The 22,397-nt window shown below is 53.6% G+C and overlaps 2 protein-coding genes across 2 annotated transcripts in view; both read left to right on the forward strand.

Moving 5' to 3' along the window:
- The window catches only part of RFWD2 (ring finger and WD repeat domain 2, E3 ubiquitin protein ligase), a 185,106-nt gene extending 165,992 nt beyond the window's left edge, over positions 1–19,114 (forward strand). Inside the window, exon 19 of the mRNA XM_009994680.1 lies at positions 19,094–19,114. Within this exon, the coding sequence (XP_009992982.1) occupies positions 19,094–19,114 (21 nt within the window). The remainder of the gene's footprint in view (positions 1–19,093) is intronic.
- Positions 19,115–19,153: 39 nt separating this feature from the next.
- The window catches only part of TNR (tenascin R), a 30,936-nt gene continuing 27,692 nt past the window's right edge, over positions 19,154–22,397 (forward strand). Inside the window, exon 1 of the mRNA XM_009994681.1 lies at positions 19,154–19,738. Within this exon, the coding sequence (XP_009992983.1) occupies positions 19,154–19,738 (585 nt within the window). The remainder of the gene's footprint in view (positions 19,739–22,397) is intronic.

Below are 22,397 nucleotides of genomic sequence, written 5' to 3' on the forward strand. Positions count from 1 at the left end.
CTGGGCCAGGCTGCCCAGAGAGGCTGTGGAGTCTCCTTCTCTGGAGACATTCCAACCCCCCTGGCCACGTTCCTGTGTGATGTGCTCTGGGTGCCCCTGCTCTGGCAGGGGGGCTGGGCTGGGGGAGCTTTCCAGGTCCCTTCCAATACCTGGGATGCTGTGGGTCTGTGGGTCTGTGATTCCTGAGCCATCAGAGGTGCTTGGGGACCCGAGTGTCCCCTGGCCTAGGAAATGCTGGGGTGGGTCTGTGCCCACTTTTGCTGTTCCTCTTGTTGCAAGGAGCAAAGCACCTGCCTGGAGGCAGGGAATTATCCCCTCGGCTGGGGTAGAGCTGATGTAATTAAGCTTCATTTAAAGACTCCCCGAGGGGCTCCTTTCTCAGCCTGGCACTTTGCAGCCTCCTTGCTCCTAACCACATCCCTGCCGGGGGTTCCTGCCTTCCTGGCTGCCTTGCAGTGGGGAGGGGGTGGGAAAAGATGCTCCTGCCCTCTCCAGGTGGCAGCCAGGAGGTGAGGAATTACCTGCAGCCCTGTCACCCACGCAGAGTGGAAACCACCCCCTATTCGAGGAGGTGGATCCAAGCAGCAGGATCTGACCCTTGCAAGGGACCCCCTGAAAAATGAGGCCACCCTATTTCAACTTCAGAATTATTTACTGACCTCTGAAAATCATAAAAAACCCCCTCCATCCTCTCCTGCTCATTGCAATTCTGTCTGACCCTTGCAAAGGGCTCCTTGAAAAATGAGGCCACCCTATTTCAACCTCAGAATTATTTACTGACCTCTGAAAATCGTAAAAAAAACCCCTCCATCCTCTCCTGCTCATTGCAATTCTGCATTTTAAGGTAGAAAAAAACCTCCCTTCTAAAACCTCCCCAACCTTCTGGCCCCAGATGTGCAGGGAGCAGCCTGGGCAGCACAAACCCACTGCTGAGAGTTTGCTGAGGGTGTTATTTTCATCCTGAGAGTGTTTGCCACTAGGCTGCCTGCTTTGTGCCATGGGAATGGGTCAGGATGGGATGGGGATGGATCAGGATGAGGTGGGAATGGGTCAGGATGGGGTGGGAATGGGTCAGGATGGGATGGGGATGGGTCAGGATGGGGTGGGAATGGGTCAGGATGGGATGGGAACATTTCCCTGCTCCCCAGGACACGGTATTGACGGAGCTTTATCGATTGTGGGAAACAACCCAGAGGGAGTTGGCAATGAGCTCCAGCCCCTCTCCCACCACAGCTGCTCATCACAAGACCTTCCCAGCTCAGCAGCTGCCTGGAATTCCTGCTCCCCTGCTGTGCCATGGTGGGGCTGCTGGGAAGGGGCATCGCTCCCCCTTTGCTGCACCACTCGCCCTCTTTGCCATCGGTTCTGCCCTGCCTTCCCCCCCTCCACCCTTTGGCACCTTCTCTAGTAATTCCCTGGCCTGACAGTTCCTATAGGAAGCCAGGAAGTCACCTCTCCATCTTCTGGAGAAGCTCAGCAGAGGCAGCCCTGGCAGTGCCCTCGTTCCTGGGGCGTTTTGTGACACTCTCTGTCATCACCCCAATCCCTCAGTGGCCTCTGGAGAAGCACGGGCACCCAACCTGCCAGCACAGCTCTGTTCCTTGGCTGTGCTCCTGCTGTGCAGGAGATAAAAATGGTCCCCTGCTTCTCCATGGAGCCCTAAGTGATCCCCTGCTTCTCCCTGGCACCCCAAATGATCCCCTGCTTCTCCCTGGCATCCCAAACGAAGCCCTGCTCCTCTCTGCCACCCCAAATGATTCCTCCCTCCTTCAGGGCTCCCCAAACCACCCCCTGCTCCTCCTTGGCACCCTGAATGATCCTCTGCTCCCCCCTGGCACCCTGAATGACCCCCTGCTCCTCCCTGGCACCCTAAATGCCCCCCTGCTCTTCCCTGGCACCCTGAATGACCCCCTGCTCCTCCCTGGCACCCTAAATGCCCCCCTGCTCTTCCCTGGCACCCTGAATGACCCCCTGCTCCTCCCTGGCACCCTAAATGCCCCCCTGCTCTTCCCTGGCACCCTGAATGACCCCCTGCTCCTCCCTGGCACCCTAAATGCCCCCCTGCTCTTCCCTGGCACCCTGAATGACCCCCTGCTCCTCCCTGGCACCCTAAATGCCCCCCTGCTCTTCCCTGGCACCCTGAATGACCCCCTGCTCCTCCCTGGCACCCTAAATGCCCCCCTGCTCTTCCCTGGCACCCTGAATGACCCCCTGCTCCTCCCTGGCACCCTAAATGCCCCCCTGCTCTTCCCTGGCACCCTGAATGACCCCCTGCTCCTCCCTGGCACCCTAAATGCCCCCCTGCTCTTCCCTGGCACCCTGAATGACCCCCTGCTCCTCCCTGGCACCCTAAATGCCCCCCTGCTCTTCCCTGGCACCCTGAATGACCCCCTGCTCCTCCCTGGCACCCTAAATGCCCCCCTGCTCTTCCCTGGCACCCTGAATGACCCCCTGCTCCTCCCTGGCACCCTAAATGCCCCCCTGCTCTTCCCTGGCACCCTGAATGACCCCCTGCTCCTCCCTGGGAGCACAGAGGCTCTTTCCTGTCCCCTCCTCACCAGGCAGCCCTGTTGCTGCCCCCCCAGAGTAGAAGAGCCCATCCCAGCCCCCATCTGAGATGGGCACTATCTTTAGTCCATGGGGATGGGTTCAAGGAGGAAAGGCTGTGATGAGCTGCTACCAGGTGGTCCCTGGAGCCTTGAGCACGTTGGCTGGGCAAGGCAGGCTCCTCCAGAAACCAGCCCTGAGACAGGGAGCCAGGAGATGCTGCCAGTGCCCACAGAGCAAGGGGTCCAGCACTGGTGTAACCAGTTGCCCAGCTCTAGGGGCAGGAAACCAGAGAGTGAGGGATGCTCCTGGGTGCAGGTGGGAAAGAGGACACAAGTGGAGGAGGTGGCTGTGCCATCAGGGAAGCTGCAGCAGGGAAGGAGCTGGAGGAGGACAGAAAGGTAGTGTCAGCAGTTAGGGCTGTGCCAGATGAAGTGCTGGAATTGCAGGGGAGGACTGAGATGGGGTGAAGGTACCTGTGCAGGGCTGGTGCAAACCAGTGTAGCCATCACTGACCTGAGCCTGAGCTGGTCCCCAGGTGCCCATCCCAGCAGTGGGACTTCAGGGAGAGGAGAATGGCCAATAAAAGAAGCAATAACAGCAAAAGGAGACTGTAAAAATGATAATGAAAAATAATTAAGGTAGAACCATTGCTATGGGGATCATTATGGGTGCAGGGAAGGGGGTGGTACCTGTGCTGGAGGGATGAAGGCAATGAGGAATGTGGGGGTAGAGAGGCTGGGGGAGCCAGGGATGGAGATCCCAGCTTGTCTGGATGGAGGCACAGATCTCAACATTGTAATGGGAATAATTAGGGCTGTAATGGGGTAGTAATAAAGCTAATGGAATGGTAATTGAGGAGGGGATGGCTGTGAAGGAGGAGGTGCAGATAACAGCCTTGTAAAGGAGATGGTAAGAAAGATAATGGATGGTAATGGAGTTGTTGTTAAAGGTAATGGAGTTATAATGAGGTGAGGACTGCAGCAGGTAGAAGGGATGGTTGGTTTAACGAGGGCTGTGATACAGAGAGGACTCTCTCTCTAATTCCTCCTGACAAGCAGTGCTGGAGGTGGCCAGGAGGCTGATGGTAACTGAAGGGGTCAATCGTTGGGACAAATGGAGCCAGGCAAGGAGCTGGGCAGGGCTGCAGGCCCTGGGGATGCAGCTCCTGGGGAGCAGGGATGTCCTGCTGCAGCAGCAGCTTCAGGGCAGGGCAGGTTATAAAAAGCAGGGTGTGAAGAGCCCCTCACCCTCATCCACCCCCTCCTCCTAACTCTGTCCCACCACGGCTTCACTCCCTTGAGGTCACCTCTGCTGAAGCAGCCTGTTCCCAGCCCCTTGCCAACCTGCAGGACAAGCCTGCACCCCTCTTGGAGCACCCATCTCCTCCTTGCCCAGCCTGCTGGGCCCTACTGACCCCACAAAGCCCCTGCCATGCTATTTAAGCCCTAGTCCCAGCTTGGTACTGCCTACACCAGCCTCCTTACTTGCTGTGCTCAGCCACGTGTGCACAGACACACTCCCCCCTAGTAGCTGCTTTTTCATCCCTTTTCTGATCTCCCCACCTACTTATCCTTTCTTCCCTGCCAGTTGCTGGCATTTCCCCTGTCCACGTGTAGATGTGTGGGCAGGAGAACCTCCTCACCTCCTCCCTTGGAGTCCAAGCTGCCATGACCTGCTGCTTTTCCTTACCAAGGGGATCCCCCCCCATCCATGTCCCTTTGGTTCTGCCAATCCCCAAACCCATGGGGCATGAAAGAACTTCTCAAAAGCCACCAAGACAGTGAGACTGTCTCCCACCACCCACCTCTCAACTCATTTCACCCCAAGCTCCCCAAAACCTTTGCCCCTGATGCCAGGAGACAGGTTGGAAGTGGTTTCAAGTCCCACCTGCACGTGACCAAGAAGACAGGGAGAAGAATTGTCCTTCAAATGCTCAAGCACCTGTGAAATCACTAGAAAAGCTGACCAAAAATATATATATTAAGGATGAAAAAAACAATTTCAAAGTGGAAAAATAAGAATGCAGGAGATGGCACCAGCCCAGGAGATAACCCAGGGACATTTTTTATCACCAAAAGCCCATTTTCAGCCACAGATGGAACTTTTTTGTCCTTAATCACTTTCCCAACAGAAAACCATAAAGGCACCAACAACGTGACCCACCAAAGGACAAAGCAATTGCAAACCCTCTCTCTCCTGGCCAGTTCCCAAATCAAACTCCACCAGGCACACAGGGGTCCTTGGGAGGTTTGGTCCAGGAAGGTGTCCTGTGTTGTTTTGAAACCACAGCTGCTTGATGTAGGATGGAAAATAAAACAGGCTGAGAGAGTTGGGGTTGCTCAGCATGGGAAAAAGAAGGTTCCAGGGAGACCTTAGAGCACCTTCCAGTTCAGCTGAACAGCCTTCAAATGTGGCAGGAAGGCAGAAAGGCAGTAAGAGGGATATGGTGATGGCCCAAGGAGCTGGTTCCAGACACAGCTGCCTGGCCCAAGCTGGCACAGGTCACATCAGCATGGAAAGACACAGGAAGAAAGAATAAGAATAAGAATAAGAATAAGAATAAGAATAAGAATAAGAATAAGAATAAGAATAAGAATAAGAATAAGAATAAGAATAAGAATAAGAATAAGAATAATCATCGTAGTAGTAATAATAAAGTAATAAAATTAAATATAATAATAATATATAATAATAATTAATAATAATAATAATAAAAGTGCCAGAGCCCTGGGCCAGGCTGCCCAGAGAGGCTGTGGAGTCTCCTTCTCTGGAGACATTCCAACCCCCCTGGCCACGTTCCTGTGTGATGTGCTCTGGGTGCCCCTGCTCTGGCAGGGGGGCTGGGCTGGGGGAGCTTTCCAGGTCCCTGCCAACCCCTGGGATTCTGTAATCATAATAATAAATAATTCCTACTACTACTACTATTCTTTCCAGGCCTTGTAGGTTTGTTTTGCTCATGCTGTGTGCTCAGCCTCACCCCACATAAGCCCAACCACCCAGGTGAGCAGCTGAAGGGGACAACCCACCCACCCACTCACCATGTGCCCTGTGGCATTTCTTCTTTGTTCTCCAGGCTGAGGAGGGTACCAGCACCTGGGCAGAACCTCAGGGTGTTTCTGAAATAGCCAGAGAGAGAAAATAAAATGGGAAATAAAAACCCCATCATAAAAGAGAAGAAAGGGCCTTGGTTTGGTTTTTGTAGATGCCTGAGTGTTGTACATGGTTCAAGCTCCTTGAGAAACTGTCTCCTGTGGGGAAATCCTACAGGATGTAATAACAGTGCAGCTAACAGGGTTACCCTGAAACCTGCAGGACTGAATAGCTCAGGATGCTCTTTCTAATAGTGTTTTTAACCACCCAATGAGTTGTGTTTTTATAGCAGGGACAATCAGTCTTGCCCTTTCCTAGAGCATGATCCACAAGAACATGTAAGAAAGCCACTTTCTGTTAAGCTCTGTATTGCTTTCAAGGGGGTTAAAAAGCCAGGAAATATAACTGAAGTGACATTTCCCAAACGTTATAGCTGCTTCTGAATTCTTAGCTTCATTTTTGGAGGGAGTTTGGACTCTCTGCTCCTGGTATCCGGGCTTGTTTGGTTTGGAATAAGGGTCAGAGGGACTTGCCAAACAAACTACCAGAGTGGGTTTCCATGGGCAGAGCTGTGGTGTCCAAGAAGTGAGCAATCCTGACCTGCTGTTGAGGAAAACAAGTCATAAGCAGTTGGCAAAAATCTGTGTCCAAAAATGGGAGTGAAATCGTTTGCAGGCACAGGCTGCTCCAAGCCCTGAGCCTCCTTTTCCCCTCACCTTTGGGGACAGCTGTACCAGAGCCATCAGGGGTGATGCTGCCTCCATGCTGATTCATTGCTGATGATGTAGAAATATAAAACAGGCTCTTTTTTGCCCCAGAGGAGGGGCCCTCAGCTGCTGCAGAGGGTCCCATGGTGGGCATTGCTCAGGCTGCATGAACTTGCTGCTCCCCTGAGACAGGAGTTGTCACTTCATCCAAAGTGTTGAAGTTTTGACTTCTTGTGGGCCACTCAGAGATGTGGGATCTGCCTGGGAGAGCTGGGGTGAAGTGCTTGGAGCAGGAGTGAGGGGGGAGTCCTGTGATCCAAAGGAGGAACACTGCAGGGGTGGGGCTGCCACAGGCAGGGGCTGCAGCGCAGCATCACAGGTCCCCTCGTGGGAGAGCAGGTGGTGTGAGCAGGGTGGAGACACCACAGAAGCTGCTGTTGGTGTGCTCAAGGCATTCTTGCTGCCCTGGGCCACCTCTGCCTTCAGGGAACATGATTTTCCCCACCTGAATAGTGCAAAGCCCTGGTGAGACACAGGAGCCAGAACATCCCCCAGGTGCAGATGGGGGGAAGAGGTGGTTGTCTCCAAACCCTGCTTTGGAGCCCAGGACCATGAGATCATGTCTCAGGGCAGCCTGAGACACCAGGGCAGCACAGCCTTGGATTCATGAGCTATTTCATCTGGGCACCAGCCCAGTCTGAGTCAGTCCTGGGGGGAGCAGCAGCAGCTCTGAGGTTGCACCATCCAGGTTGGGTCTAAAAATGAAATTAGAAAGAAAAAAATAGTTTTAAAAAATGTACATATTAAAAAAATATATATCCTCAGCTGCAACCATGTCCCAGAACCTCTGCAGTTCTCTCTTCTCCCTTCCAACCCAGAAGTCCAGGAGGTTGGGAATGCAGCTCTGGATTGAACACGCAGCATCAGCAGCTGCCTCCCTGTGATGCCCTGCTCCTCTCCTCAGTTTTAGGAGGACAAGGAAGGTAATAAGGGCAGCACCCAGGAGGCCACGCTGAGTCCTGGGCACCCTGTGCACAGTGACTGCCTTGCTGTAAATCCCCACCCACAGCCCTTGGCTTTGGTGGCACCTGCTGCCTCCTCTACAGGCTCAGCCGTGCTCTGTAGTGCAGAATGTTTGGGGAGTTTACCCTCCCCTGCCAAGCTCAGCTCATGGGCAGCATCTTGCCCTCTGCAAAGGTCACTCTGCTTACTTAGCACCAGCCCACCAGCTGGGTTTGGCAGCAGGACCCACCAAAAACCCAGCGTGGCAGCAGTTCCTCCTCCCTCCCCTTCGGCAGGGTAAGGTAACTTGGAAAACAAGTTGTCCTGACACACAGACAGACACATCCTTGAAAACAGAGAGTCAGGCTTCAGAGCCATTTTCACAGACTCACAGAATCCCAGGGGTTGGCAGGGACCTGGAAAGCTCCCCCAGCCCAGCCCCCCTGCCAGAGCAGGGGCACCCAGAGCACATCACACAGGAACGTGGCCAGGGGGGTTGGAATGTCTCCAGAGAAGGAGACTCCACAGCCTCTCTGGGCAGCCTGGCCCAGGGCTCTGGCACTCTCACACCAAACAAGTTCTTCCTGAGATTCACATGGAACCTCCTGGGCTCCAGTTTGCACCCACTGCCCCTTGTCCTATCACTGGACATCCCTGCACAAAGCCTGGCTCTGCCCTCCTGACACTGCCCTGAACAGATCTGTAACCAGGGATGAGGTGGCCCCTCAGTCTCCTCTTCTCCAAGCCCAACAGCCCCAGCACCCTCAGCCTTTCCTCAGCAGGGAGATGTTCCCCTCCCTCCAGCATCTCTGTGCCTCTGCCCTGGGCTCTCTCCAGCAGTTCCCTGTCCTTCTGGAACTGAGGGGCCCAGAACTGGACACAACATTCCAGATGCAGCCTCACCAGGGCAGCTACAACCACACGAAATTAACTCCACCCTGGGCTTGGGGCTGGTTTGAGCTGCCCCAGTTTGCCTCCACCAAACAGAGCATCACTGGGGCAGCCAGAGCCAAGCCAGGAGCTGGAGCAGGGCAGGTGGGTGTTCCTCTACCCTCACCAGAACCCACACATCTGCTGCTTGTGAGCAGGTTTGTTCCATCACTGTCTCACCTTGTTCCAGGTCCCATTTATCTATGGCTTTTGCTCTATTTGCTGATCCCTTCCAGCCACCACACTAATCCCCTGGGAAGCAGGGACTTCCACACCCAGTGCACTTCTATGGCTATTTCACATTTTATTGAGGCTCCTGCTTTCACAGCAAATAGGGAAAAAAAAAATGGGTTTGTGAATGTGCCAGTGAAGGCTGACATGAAATGTGGGTGAGTGTCCCCAAACCCTCCCTGTGCTCAGAACACAACTGCAGAGCTGGGGAGGCAGCCAGAGGTGTGTGAGCACAGCAGAGCCACTGGCTCCATGCCCAGGGGACTGGATCCTGGCAGCATCAGCACTTTTCACTCCAGCATTTTGGGCTCCCCCATCTGGTAAAGACAATTTTTTTCAACTCAGCTCAACATGAACCAGTCCACACACACCCCTCACTTATTCTGCCCTGCTGAGCCCTCCCCTGCACTCCTGGGTCGAGAGCAGGGACACCAAAACAGGAAGGACATGGAGCTGTTGGAGAGAGGCCAGAGAAGGCCAAGAAGCTCCAAGGGCTGGAGCAGCTCTGGAGCCAGGCTGGGAGAGTTGGGGGGTTCAGGCTGCAGAAGAGAAGGCTCCAGGGAGCCCTTAGAGCAGCTTCCAGTGCCTGAAGGGGCTCCAGGAAAGCTGGGGAGGGGCTTGGGACAAGGGCAGAGAGGGATGGGAGCAGGGGGAAGGGATTAAAACTGGAAGAGGGAGATTTAGGTGAGACATTAGGAAGAAGTTCTGTAGTTATTGGGGGTGGTGAGAGCCTGGCCCAGGTTGCCCAGGGAAGCTGTGGCTGCCCCCTCCCTGGCAGTGTTGAAGGGCAGGGTGGATGGGGCTTGGAGCAGCCTGGGCTGGTGGGAGGTGTCCCTGCCCATGCAGGGGGTGGGACTGGGTGATCTTTCAGGTCCCTTCCAGCCCAAACCAGCCTGTGTTTCTAGTAGCTCTGTTGAAGGGCTGTGAGAAGCAGCCCATGCCCACCTCAGATGGAGTTTCCCTCCTTTGCCAGGGCCATTCTGCTCCCTGCAGGCACCAAGAGCCATTTGCTCCTGACCTTCTGCAGGTGCAGGATGGAACCAAAGATCCCTTACTTCCAAATCAGACCAATATCTCTGTCTCTTTCCCACATGCTGCAACTGCTGCCCAAGTGGCCTCGTTTCCCAGTTCAGAGAGCCCTGCTCAGCTGGTACTTACTATTTATCCATCAGTTGGAGCAGAAGTGAAGGGGGGGTTGCAAAGTCAGGCAAGAAACTGCCTTTCAACTGCCTGTGGTGAATTTTGGCTTAGAAATGAAGAGTCTCAGGAAGAGGAGGTACTGAGCCAGCCTTCTGGGACACTGGGAGTCAACCCAAAGCTGAATTTTGACCCATTCCTGAGAAGGCTCATATCACACCCCTGTCTGTCACAGCTCTCCTTCCCTCTGAGTCTTACATCTCCACACTGTTCTTCAGCACCCCAAAAAAAACCCAAAACCAGCCTTAACATTGAACTCGAGTGCTCACCTGTGACCTGTCAGACCCCAACCCTCACAGTCCTAGTGGGAGAACTAAAGCCAGCAGCAAACCCAAGCTCTAGCCTCAGAAAGGTCACAAAGCAGCTTCCAAGCTCCAGAGCCCAGCTCCAGGCTCAATGGAATGATGTGATGCTTTTATATCCACTCCTTAATGAGCTACTTATCTATTATAGGGCAATTAAACCCCACCCTGACTCAGCTCTTCAGCTGGTGCAAGCCCTGCTGGTTTTCCTTCCCAAGGATCTTGCTTTTCTCTGCAATAAAAGCACTGAGGCTCCTTCTAGACCTTACCCAGAGATGTAAAACAAGGAGGGAAAACAAGGTTTTGCCCACTCACCTTCATGAATACAGGAGCCCAGGCTCTTCCTCCAAAGCCCAACAGGAGCAAATCTATTTTAAACCAAATGGCTCCAGTAGAAATGTTCCAAAAAAAATGATGAAAGAGCATTATCCCTGGTGTGCCTTGATGAAAACCATTTGACATCCCTTCAGGGGCACTGTGGGGTCTAGGTCAGCACCCAGCTGTCCCAGCAGGAAGGCACCACCTCAGGACATCTGGGATTTTGACTGCACATCTCAATGTGACTCCTCCTGCAAGCCCAGACCAGCTCTGTCCTACTCCTGTGAGCCTCTCTTGTTACCTGGGGCTGGATCTTGCAGGTTAGGACAGCCCAAGCCACCATGGTCTCAGTGGATGGCCATGCTGCTCCTCTCTCCTCTCTTATCCCCTCTTGCCCTTCTGCAGGAGCCCAAAAGTGAGTCCCTGAAACATCAAGTCTTATGAGGAGCAGCTGAGGGAACTGGGGGTGTTTAATCTGGAAAAAAGGAGGCTGAATGGAGACCTTCTTAGTCTCAGCAACCCCTGAAAGGAGGTTGGAAAGAGGTGGGTCTTGGTCTCTCTACGTCTCTCTAGTAACAAGTCACAGGACAAGAAGAAATGGACTCAAGTTGTGCCAGGGGAGGTTTAGATCAGATATCAGGAACAATTTCTTCACCCAAAGGGCTGTCAGGCCCTGGCCCAGGCTGCCCAGGGCAGGGGGGGAGTCCCCATCCCTGGAGGGATTTCAAAGCCCTGTAGATGTGGTGCTGAGGGACATGGGTTAGTGGTGGCCTTGGCAGGGTTGGGTTAACAGTTGGACTTGATGATCTTAAAGGTCTTTTCCAACCTAAATAACTCTGTGATCAAGGGTCTGGGGTCTCAGCTTGTCCTTCCAAGAAGGTGCACTTATTTTCTTATTTGCTGTTCAAGCAGTTTTTAAAGGCATTGGGGCAGAGAGCCAGAGGGGATTTCTCCCTCTTATTTTTCTTGGCTTCCTAAACAGACCCACTCCCAACCCTCATTTTCCCACCTCCTCACTTTGAGGTGCCAGAAGAGGGAGGACAAAGGCCATACCCACCAGCTGGGTTGCCCCACCACGATGGCCAGTGGGGCAGCCAAGTGAGGAGGGGAGACAATGAGCCACCCCTGGTCCATGGTCCCATCTTTCCTCTGGGAGCCCCTCACCAGTTATGCCACCTTCTCTTTGGAAAGCAGGTCCAAAGCCTTTCCCAGGGGCTGGAATGGGCTGGCAGCAGGTCAGGGTGCAGCCCTGTGGTCCCCCCAAAGCCACCCAGGACATACATCTCCTCCTGGCCATATGTCTGTGGGCCCCCCAGGGCACCTCTGTCCTCTGGAAGCACCTGGATGCACCAGCTCCTCTCCAGCCACACAGGTGGTTCCTTGGAGCTGGGAAGAGCTGCAGATGAACCCCATGTGACACCAGAGAGCTGCTCACTGCCTGCCCAAGTCCCTGCCACTCCAGGAAGCAGGAATTGCATCCAGGATGTGTCAAGCCCAGCCCAGCTGCCTGGGTCGGAAAAAAGCAGTTCTTGCTGCAAACCTGATATACATTATTTATCAAATGAAGTCTCTGCAGCAGGACTACCATTTATTTCTCCACTCTGGCTTGCTCACATCCTCCTTGTCTGTCTTTTTAATAAGGAATCATCAAAAGCATCTGGGTTCCTTGCAGCCCCCTCCCAGGGACACCCTGCAGGTCCCCAGAATGAACCTGGGACAAGACCTGCCCAAGTGAAAAAACACCTTCTAGCACGAGCCAGTTCCACCACAGCAGCTTTGCTCCAGCCCCAAATCTGTGGCACGAGTACCTGCTGCTGTGCTGGATGTTCAGCAGAAAGGACAAGGGGGAGATGAGCAGATAATCCCAGTGTTGGGAGGTTTGCAGTGCAATCCCTGCTGCTCCCTGCCAGGCTGCACTCCTGGGTCAAGCAGCTGCAGCTCCCAGCTGAGCTGGAGCAGCATAGTAGAAAAAGGGGGTGAAAAAGAGGATTTCTCCAGAATCCCAGGATCCCAGGGGTTGGAAGGGACCTGGAAAGCTCCCCCAGCCCAGCCCCCCTGCCAGAGCAGGGGCACCCAGAGCACATCACACAGGAACATGGCCGGGGGGGTTGGAATGTCTCCAGAGAAGGAGACTCCACAGCCTCTCTGGGCAGCCTGGCCCAGGGCTCTGGCACTCTCACACCAAACAAGTTCTTCCTGAGATTCACATGGAACCTCCTGGGCTCCAGTTTGCACCCACTGCCCCTTGTCCTGTCACTGGACATCCCTGCACAAAGCCTGGCTCTGCCCTCCTGACACTGCCCTGAACAGATCTGTAACCAGGGATGAGGTGGCCCCTCAGTCTCCTCTTCTCCAAGCCCAACAGACCCAGCTCCCTCAGCCTTTCCTCAGCAGGGAGATGTTCCCCTCCCTCCAGCATCTCTGTGCCTCTGCCCTGGGCTCTCTCCAGCAGTTCCCTGTCCTTCTGGAACTGAGGGGCCCAGAACTGGGCACAACATTCCAGATGTGGCCTCACCAAGGCAGAACAGAGGGGCAGGAGAACCTCCCTGACCTACTAACCACACCAGTGGGAGGATTATGAGGCAGGTGGGGTTGAAAATGCTGCAATTCCCTAATTATGGCTAAAAAAAAAAAAAAAAAGGGCTATAATAGCATATATTAAAAAATAAGTGGTAAGAGGAGGGATTTTCCTCTTCTGGCCTGCAGGGCTGTTGCCCATTTCATGGTGGTGCTGGTGACTACGTGGGGCAATGGAGGTCCAGTTTCTTCAAGATGACTGGGCACCTCATCACATGCTCCTTCCTCTTCATCCTTGCTGAGGGCAAGGGGTGGTGGAGCACCCCAAGCTGGGCTGTTTGCACCTCCTTCAGCTCAGCCCCAAGGAGGCCTGGCTTGGCTCATACACTCTGATGCAACGTGACAGCCAAGCAGCAGCTACACAAGCACAAGGACTTGGTGCCAGGGAGCAAACAGGGGAAGGAAAAAAAACCCCACCTTGTGTCTATGGCCAAGAGAGATCTGCATCCCACCAGGTATGGGCTAATTGAGATGGGATGAAGTAGCTGTGGAGGCTCCTCAGACTTGGTTGGAGGACACATGTTGGAGGAACCCCATTCAGTCCTACCTTACTGTGGCATCCACAAGTCTCTGCCTGTGCACAGATGGATGGAAGGGGGGATGCTGCTGAGGATGGGGTGGGAAGGGATGGCAAGGCTGCTGTTGAGGGACAAGGAAGGCATGGCCACCCAGTGTGGCAGCACCTCTGCAGGGCAGGGTTCACACCATCCCCACCTTCAGCCAGGTCCAGCATTGCCCTCCAACATTCATTCCCCGCTGAAGATAAAAGTGAAAAGATGCTTATTTTTTTTGCCCTTGCATTCCAGTCGCCACGTAATTAAGAGCTGCCATGTAATTAAAGAGGATTTAGAGGGTGTTCATGGCCTGTGTTGGTCCATAATTACAGTTCATCCCTCCTTTAGGGCTTCCCAGGCAGGGCTGGAGGAGCCGGCAGGGCCAGCAGAGCGGCCGTCACGGGGCTCAGAAATGCCCCACATGGCTTGAGCACCTCAGCAGCACCTCAGGAAGGCCTGAGCCCATCCCCAAAGCTTTCCTCAGAAGCACAGGGTCTGTCTCCCGAGGCCTGGAAGCAGCAGCAGTGCCCCCAGGAGCAGGGTTGCAGGGCAGCAGAGATGCAGGGGAGAGCAGCAGGAGCCACCCCGGGCTCTGCTGCCTGGAGCTGCTTTCACACCTGGAGATGCTGCAGAAGGAGAAAACAAACCTTCTGTGACAGACTGGCCCATGGGGAATGCTTTCCTAACTGAGCAGGAATAACTGCTTGGTGTGAAGCACTGGATGGGAATGCCCTTCCACAGGCAGAAAGTCCTGAGGGATGGGGCTGTCCCAGCTGGGGGGGCCACCAAGGCCACTTCCAGCAGACATCAAATGGGAGCACTGGAAGAGCCAGGTTGCCAAAAACTCCCCCTGCACACCTCAAACCCCATGTCCAGCCACTGCCCAAGCCCACTGCTAAGAGTTTCCTTACAAAATTAGGTGCCCAACTCAGCTTTCATTGCAAAATCAGGTGCCCCAACCCCCCCCCTTTGCAAGCTGCTCATTTTGCACCAAGCAAACTCTTTTTTTTGGTGGCACGTGGTTGAGCAAAGGAGAAGCTGATGATCTACCTGCTGCTGCCTGGAGATATTTATAAATGAGCAAAGTCAACAGCACCCAGGAAAATGCTGGGATGGGCTCAGATTAGAGCTGGCACCCTTGACAAAATGAGACCTGGCAGGAGGAGGCAGCTGAATGAGCCACTGGGAAGTCAGACAAGCTGGATCTTGGCTTCCCCTGCTCATGGGAAAAGGGAGATTCCCCCCCAAAAAACCTCAGCACTAAGTTGCTGTCCCCTGGGAGCCTATAGGGGTGTTGATATATGCTGGGGTGATTCAGTGAAAGGATGTGTAATGAAAGCAAGACATAACGTGGGCTGCAAGCACAGAGGGAAGCATGAATTATTAAGCTGGCAGAATTTACAGGCAACTGGGGGAACTATAGATTTCTTCCTCCACATATAGTTTGGGAACACTGGTAAGAGTGTCAAAGTATTTCATCCTTAAGTATGCAATTAGTCAGCGGGGTGAAAATCACTCCAAGGACTGCTTGGTGGAGGAGTGAAATGGCTCAGGCAGGTTTCTCTGGTGCCACTGTTGGTCCTCAGCTCCAACCCCACGAGTCCACAGGGTCTGGCTTTCAACTGACCCACCTCAGGCTGAGCTCCAGCATCACAGGGGACATGTTTCTTCCCTCCTCTCAGCTTTCCATCCCCTGCAAGCCCACAGCAGGTGGTGTTTGGAGGGCAGACAAAGGTTGAGATGAGGTGGAGGGTGCAGGAGTTGGCCAGGGAGAGGCCTGTGTTTGCTGGCACAGGGCAAGGACCTTCACTCTGCCAGGAAGCCCAGGGAACTAAGGAAATTAAAACCTTTTTAGACAGATAAATGGAACATTTTCAGGTTGGTAATAACTGGGAGCCAGTGCTTTTCACCCACCCAGCAAGCTGCAGGTCTGCAGGACACCCTGCATCTCTACATCTGCTCAGGAGGGTCCTACAAGCTGCAAATCAGCCCTGCTACACCAAACATCCCACAGCTTCAGGCTGCCAAGAAGCTGGCCCAGTTATTCCCAGGAATTTTCAGTCAGCAGCTGGTGAGAGGTGCTTCCTGGTGCTGCAGGTGCTTGCTGGTGAGATGGGCAGATCACAAGAGTTTCTCACCAGCTCATGAAGCAGAGCAAGGTGTGCACTTCCCATGCCCAAGTCCTCACCCAGGCCAGCACCAGTGCTGATGCAGGGGAGCCATGGGTTGCTCTAAACCAGCCAGTGCTGCAGCATCTCTGGGGAGATCTGAAAAAAAAACAACAAACCCAACAACAAACAGGGTTGACCTTCAGAGCTTTCAGTCCACCTTTCAGACACCTCGGGAAGGGAAAGCACAGAGCTGGGAAGCCAACCAGGGACACCATGGAGCTGAGTTTCATAGAATCATTTTGGTTGGAAAAGACCTCTAAGATCATCAAGTCCAACCCTTAACCCAACACCAACCATGCCCACTAAACCACATCCTGAAGTGCTAAACTCACCCCAGCACCCAAAGCCCCCCCTGGCATCCCTGCCCCACATTTCAACACACCATGTCTGGCTGGAGAAGGAAATGCTTGAATTTTTCAAGCATCTTTCCAGGCAGCGTTGGAGGTGTTGTTGGTTTATTTTTTTTTCTGTTTCCTTCCCTGGAAGCCCAGTGAGCAGGAGGAAAGCTGGCACAGAGCAGGCATCACCTGCACAGAGCCCTCAGGTATCTCCAAGGTGCTTTGGGGAGCCTTGAAAACCACCCAGTTGAGGCTTTTTTTTTGGCTTCTGGGAAAGCTCCAAGACACTTTTGGACCTAAAAGCCCCCTCAACACCAGAGGCTTCCCTCCTGCTTCATGCATCAGTGTGCACTGAGCTTGCTCCCACCATTAGCAACAACCAGGAGCAAAACCATCCCAGTGCTCTGGCTCCTGCCAGGAGCTCTTCCCAGCTCCAACCAGCCAACCCTGACATGCTTGGGTACCCTTGAGCACTAGCAAATCCCTGCCTTCTCCTGCTGCACCAAAGCAGCAGGCAGCCAGCTCCATGTCTGGATGGCTCCTTGGCCAGCATTCAGGATGTATCCTGGTCCCAAACTCCAAACAAAGCTGATTTTTCCATCTTGCCATCTGCACCAAAAAGAAAAAAGCAGGGTTTGGGGTTGATCTGGTGCTCAGGAAATGAGAATGCAAGAAATGCACATCAATATGGAGAGATGCACACACACCTCTGTGTGCTCTGGGAAGATTAAAGTGCTTCTCAACCAGAACAAAACGTTCACTTCATTTTCACAGCTTTAGCAATTTTAAAAAAAACAAAAAACACCACAAACCCAACAACATTTCAACACACCATGTCTGGCTGGAGAAGGAAATGTTTGAATTTTTCAAGCATCTTTCCAGGCAGCGTTGGAGGTGTTGTTGGTTTATTTTTTTTTTCCCCTCACAAAAGCAGTTCCCCAAAACTGGCACCAAGAACCAAAATGTTGTTGGAGCATCCAAATATTCAAGTCTCCAAATATCCAAAGATCAACTGCTGGCATCATCCCTGTGGAGCTGACATCCCTCCTGGCATCATCCCTGTGGAGCTGACATCCCTGCACCCACCCCCCAGGGCACAGCTGGCATTTCACAGGTTGATATTGCCAAGCAATACATCAATAAACAGGGTGCAGGTGCTGCTGGGGGTTGCAGAGCTGCATTTTTGGGGTGACTCTGCCCCCCCAAAAGCCACTGCCACACCATGAAGGGCTTCCTTGTCCCAGCTGCTCTGAGCAGCATCACACAAAGGCTCCCTTCTGCATTTCCAGCACCCTTTGCTTGCACAAGCACAGCCCATCAGCAAAATGCAAAAATAGCTCCAAAAATGCTATAATTAGGGTGAATGCACCGTGCATTTAATTGGGTTTTTCTATTTCTTCCTTTACTGGCCCATAAGACACAAGGTCTGGGTGGAGAGAGCACGTTTGGGAGGGAATGGGAGGGAAAGGGAAAGGTGGATGTGCAGCAAAAGCCCTGCAATATTTTCCCCAGGTTTGTGTTTTGGGGGATTTTTTATTGAGCACAGCCCAGGAATTGCAGCAGATTGATTCTTTCACAGCTCCCCAAGGTCGAAATGCTTTGGAGCCAAGAGCTCAGTGCCTGCCAAACGTCATCATTAGCTTTAATAACTCTTTAATTTGAACTTTAATTCAAATACTCATGTTTCCAGGGGACTGGAGGGGGAGGGGGGGAAAAAAAGCAAGCAAAAAAAAATAAAAGCAAAGGAAACCAGCTCAGGTAAAATAATGCAGAAGCTTGTGCTATGCCAGAGGCAACTGGAGATCAACTGCCAACCCTGGGTGGGGGCAGATGGAGAGGCTTTGCCCTGAATGTGAAGGAAAAGACATGGCCATGGGTGCCAGGAAAGCCCCAGGTTCAAAGCTGCCTTTGTTGTTCCAGCCAGGAGGTTCTCCAAGGCCACCTCCCAGGACTGAGGGACCAAACCCACCAGGAACACTGACCAGCTTGGAAAATTTTCATCAAATCATAGAATCACAGACTGGTTTGGGTTGGAAGGGACCTGAAAGATCATCCAGATCCAAGCCCCTGCATGGGCAGGGACACCTCCCAGCAGCCCAGGCTGCTCCAAGCCCCATCCAACCTGCCCTTCAACACTGCCAGGGATGGGGCAGCCACAGCTTCCCTGGGCAACCTGGGCCAGGCTCTCACCAATGACAATTATTGATAATTAAATATTTCTATCTAACCCCTTGAAATGTCCAATTGGATTTCTTGCAGCATTTTAGGAAGGAATTGCCACGTTGGTGGCTCCCCCACCTGTGCTGGGTTTGCAGGACTTGGGCTGAAGAACACTGGAGATGTGCTTCATGGTTCTTTCTGCACCAGCAGTGCAAAGGATGCAGGAGGTGCATTAAATCTGGTCAGCAGGCTCAACAAGAGGGACAGGGAAGAATCCATCCCCAGTGTGACTGGGCTGGCACTTGTGATGTCAGGCTGGAGATGCAGGTGGTGTTCAAAGGCTGGGTTACCCCCCAGGGGCTGGCAAGGGATGCCAGAATGAGAAGCTGTGCTGTTCCAAATCAAGGCAAGATCAACCCATTACCCTGGGGGTGAAGCTGCTTCAATGGGAGGGATTTGTCTGCTCAGACCTGAAGAACCTGGAGCCTGCAGGGAATAATTTAAAGGTGTTTCACACCAAGGCTGCAACCCTGGGTGCAGCTCCTGGGGCAGGGGAGACAACCAAGGGGTTTGGTGGGGATGTGTCACTGTCACCCCTGGGTTGACCCTTCAGAGCCTTCCCACCAGACTGCTGTGGCACTGAAAGCAGATCCCAGTCAAGGTGTTTCTGCTGAAAACACAGGCATTTGATGCTTTGTCAGCACCAGGTGAACTGTTTCCTTTAAAAGAAAAATAACAGCGACAAGAATCTGCCTCTGTCACTGTTCAAGGGTTATGGCAGGGTCTCCCCACCAGCCCTGGCTTCACTCGGGTAATTTAGGCTCCACCAATGGGACTGTATGTGTGTCCAGCTGGTCCCACATCCTTCTGGGATGCCCAGACTCTGCCCAGAAGGACCTGCCTCTCTACACCGAGTGCTGTTTCAGGCCTAACACCAACCCTGCTCTTTTTCTTCTGTGTGCCCAGGTCCTCCCCGTGCTTGGCTGATCAACACTGGCTTAGAAGGCTCTTCCCCCTCCCAAGAAAATGGGGACTGACCATGAAAACCCATTCCTGAGGAACGTGCTCATCAGCTTCAACTTGCTGCTGCTGGGTGCTGTCCTGAAACCCTTTGAGTGCCGGCTGGAGGCGACCACAGAGCCAGGGGAGAGGCTGGACGAGGAGGGTGGCCTTGCCAACTGCAGCCCACCCATCAGAGAGCAGCCCATGGTCTTCCACCACGTCTACAACATCAACATCCCCCTGGAGAGCTGCTGCTCCTCCCTGTTCAAGCCTTCAGCCGAGGAGGTGAGTTCGGAAGACGAGCGGCTGGCGGAGTTGGCGGAGCAGACCTCTGACAGCGAGAGCCAGGTCACCTTCACCCACAGGATAAACCTGCCCAAGCAGGCTTGCAAGTGCCCCACCTCCCTCCCGTCCCTGCAGGAGCTGCTGAGCAGGATTGAGATGCTGGAGAGGGAGGTGTCCGTGCTCCGGGACCAATGCAACTCCAATTGCTGCCAAGAAAATGCAGCCACAGGTAGTCGTGCCATCATCCTGTTAGCTCTTGCTGGGGGCCCAGGGCTTGAGCAAAAGGCAGGAGAAATAAAGACATATGTGGTGATGCCACTCAGAGTAGTGATGGAGAAGAACCTATGTTCACTGATGGTTTAGGTCCTCCAAGGCAGGAGAGCCCCTGGGAGGGATCCAGTTCCTTGAGCCCCCATAACAGGCAGGGCTACAGCCCCGTTCTGGAGAAAATCACCCTGGGTAAGGAGTGAGCAGGGGTATCTCCCACCCCTGCCCCCGTGCAGCACTGTTAGAGGTCTGCCACTGCTTGTGGGACAGGGACAAGAGACATCCCTGCTGCTCTCCTGAGCTGCCCCCAGCCTGAAGGCAGCACTGGGAGACCTAACAAGCAACTCCATCTTCCATGTGAATGTCAGGAAGAACTTGTTTGCTGTGAGAGTGCCAGAGCCCTGGGCCAGGCTGCCCAGAGAGGCTGTGGAGTCTCCTTCTCTGGAGACATTCCAACCCCCCTGGCCACGTTCCTGTGTGATGTGCTCTGGGTGCCCCTGCTCTGGCAGGGGGGCTGGGCTGGGGGAGCTTTCCAGGTCCCTTCCAACCCCTGGGATTCTGTGGGTCTGTGATCTTCTCTGTAGGAGTGAATGTGGTAAAAAAAAAATATGATTCAAAATATGGAGGATAAGTTCTCTTGCCAGGATAGATGCAAACAGAACCAGGGGCTCACATGTCCCATGAGTTGGGGGGGGAGATGTCAGAGGGTTTCCAGCCATGGGCTCACCCTGCATCCCCCCCACGACGTGACACACGTCACCTGCACGAGGAAAAGCCAAAAGGGAAAACACCCCCTGGCTGCTCAAAGCAGGGGTTAAAACTCCAACTGGAAAAAACCTCTCTGAAAGGAATTCATCTGAAACTCTGATGGGTCTATTTGGGTTGCTTGCAACATATGCAGCCAGTCCCATTAAACATTCATGGCTCAGCAGAGGCTCCTCTCCAAGCACGGAGCTAAAACTGGAGGAATTTAACTTATTTTTACCAGAGTTGCTCCCAACTCCCCACACCACCCAGGCAATCAGAATCCCTACCCCTCTGCCTGAGGCATTTCCCTGAGGAAAGCTGCTCTCCCCCAACCCACTCACAAACATCCTCTCTCTCCTCGTTTGATAACTTCGTTAGAGGCTGAGACATGAAGTGAAGCCACTCACCATTCCCAGGATTTGCCATCTGGATGGGAAGCATCCTGAAAAGCAACCCAGACGTGTCTGTCTGGTACCAGATGTAACTGAACCCCTTTTACCCCTTAGTCTGGAGAAAAGGAGGCAGAGGGGAGACTTCCTCACTCTCTATAACCCCCTGAAAGGAGGTGGGAGGGAAGGGGAGGGCTGGGGTTGGTCTCTTCTCCCAAGGAACGAGTGATAGAACAAGAGGAAATGGCCTCAAGTTGTGCCAGGGGAGGTTTAGATTCGATATCAGGAACAATTTCTTCACCCAAAGGGCTGTCAGGCCCTGGCCCAGGCTGCCCAGGGCAGGGGTGGAGTCCCCATCCCTGGAGGGGTTTCAAAGCCCTGTAGATGTGGTGCTGAGGGACATGAGTGGTGAGTCTGGCAGTGCTGGGTCAATGACTGGACTCAACCACCTCAGAGATCTTTTCCAACCAAAACCATCCTATGATTCCATTATTCTACACAAGCACCTGCTGCACCCACCATGGGAAGAGCTGCACAGATAGCTCAGCTGGGACTGAGCTGGGGGATCCCAAAGCACAGAAAGGGTTTCTGCTCTTCATTGCTTCACAGGAGGAAGAGAAGAGACCAAAATTAACCAAGAAAAAATCAGTCTGGCTGCAGCAATTTCTGAGGGGAGCATTGGCAGTGTCAGAGTGGATGTTGCCTTCATCCCTGGGTGTCCTTCCTCACCCCAGCACGCTGTGCAAGGCTGCCAGGCAAAGGGAGGTGGTAGCCACAGTGGCCACGTGCTTTTCCTGCTTTTCCACCAGACCTGTGCTACTTTGGACAATGCCAATGGCTCTGCCTTAATCAGGCTCACCAGGAGAGGGATGAAGGCCATGTCTTTGGGCACATACCTGCTTCTTGTAGGAGAGACAGCCAGCTGGCCTGGATCCCTCATGTGTAAAAAGGAACAATGGGTGGAGAGGAGACAGCAGGAGCCTGCTGATTCATGGCTGGTGGAGGGGGCTTGTCCAGGGAAGGCTTTTTCCCAGCAGAGAGATTCCAGTTGGGTGCTGAGCTGAAGAGAAACCAAAGGGAGAACTTGAACCCCAACAAGGCTGATGGCACCTATAGCTATGGGGGTCAGTCAAAGTCCTGGAGACCCACCCAAGCCCCACCACCAGCCCACACTGTAGAATCGTTTTGACTGGAAAAGACCTTTCAGATGCCCAAGCCCAGCCACGAACCCAACTCTACCGAGTCCCTCAGCACCACATCTTTAAATGCCTCCAGGGATGGTGATTCCACCACCTCCCTGGGCAGCCCGTGCCAGTGTTTGGTGACCCTTTCAGTGAAGAAGTTCCTTCTAACACCGTCAGTTCAGCCCTAAAGCTTCCCAGAGCTGGGGACACGCTCAACCAGGGGCAGCTCATCCCACACCTCCCCCCTTTTCCCCAAAACCTACGAACAGACTGAACTGGGGGCCAACTCTGCCCTTCCTTCCCCTCACCCTGGCCCGGGCTCTGACCCTGGGTCCCCCCTCCTTGCAGGGCAGCTGGACGTCACCCCGCGGTGCAGCGGCCACGGCAACTTCAGCC

The sequence above is a fragment of the Chaetura pelagica genome, unplaced genomic scaffold (assembly GCF_000747805.2).
Source record: "Chaetura pelagica isolate M959 unplaced genomic scaffold, ChaPel_1.0 scaffold363, whole genome shotgun sequence".
Classification (NCBI taxonomy): domain Eukaryota; kingdom Metazoa; phylum Chordata; class Aves; order Apodiformes; family Apodidae; genus Chaetura; species Chaetura pelagica.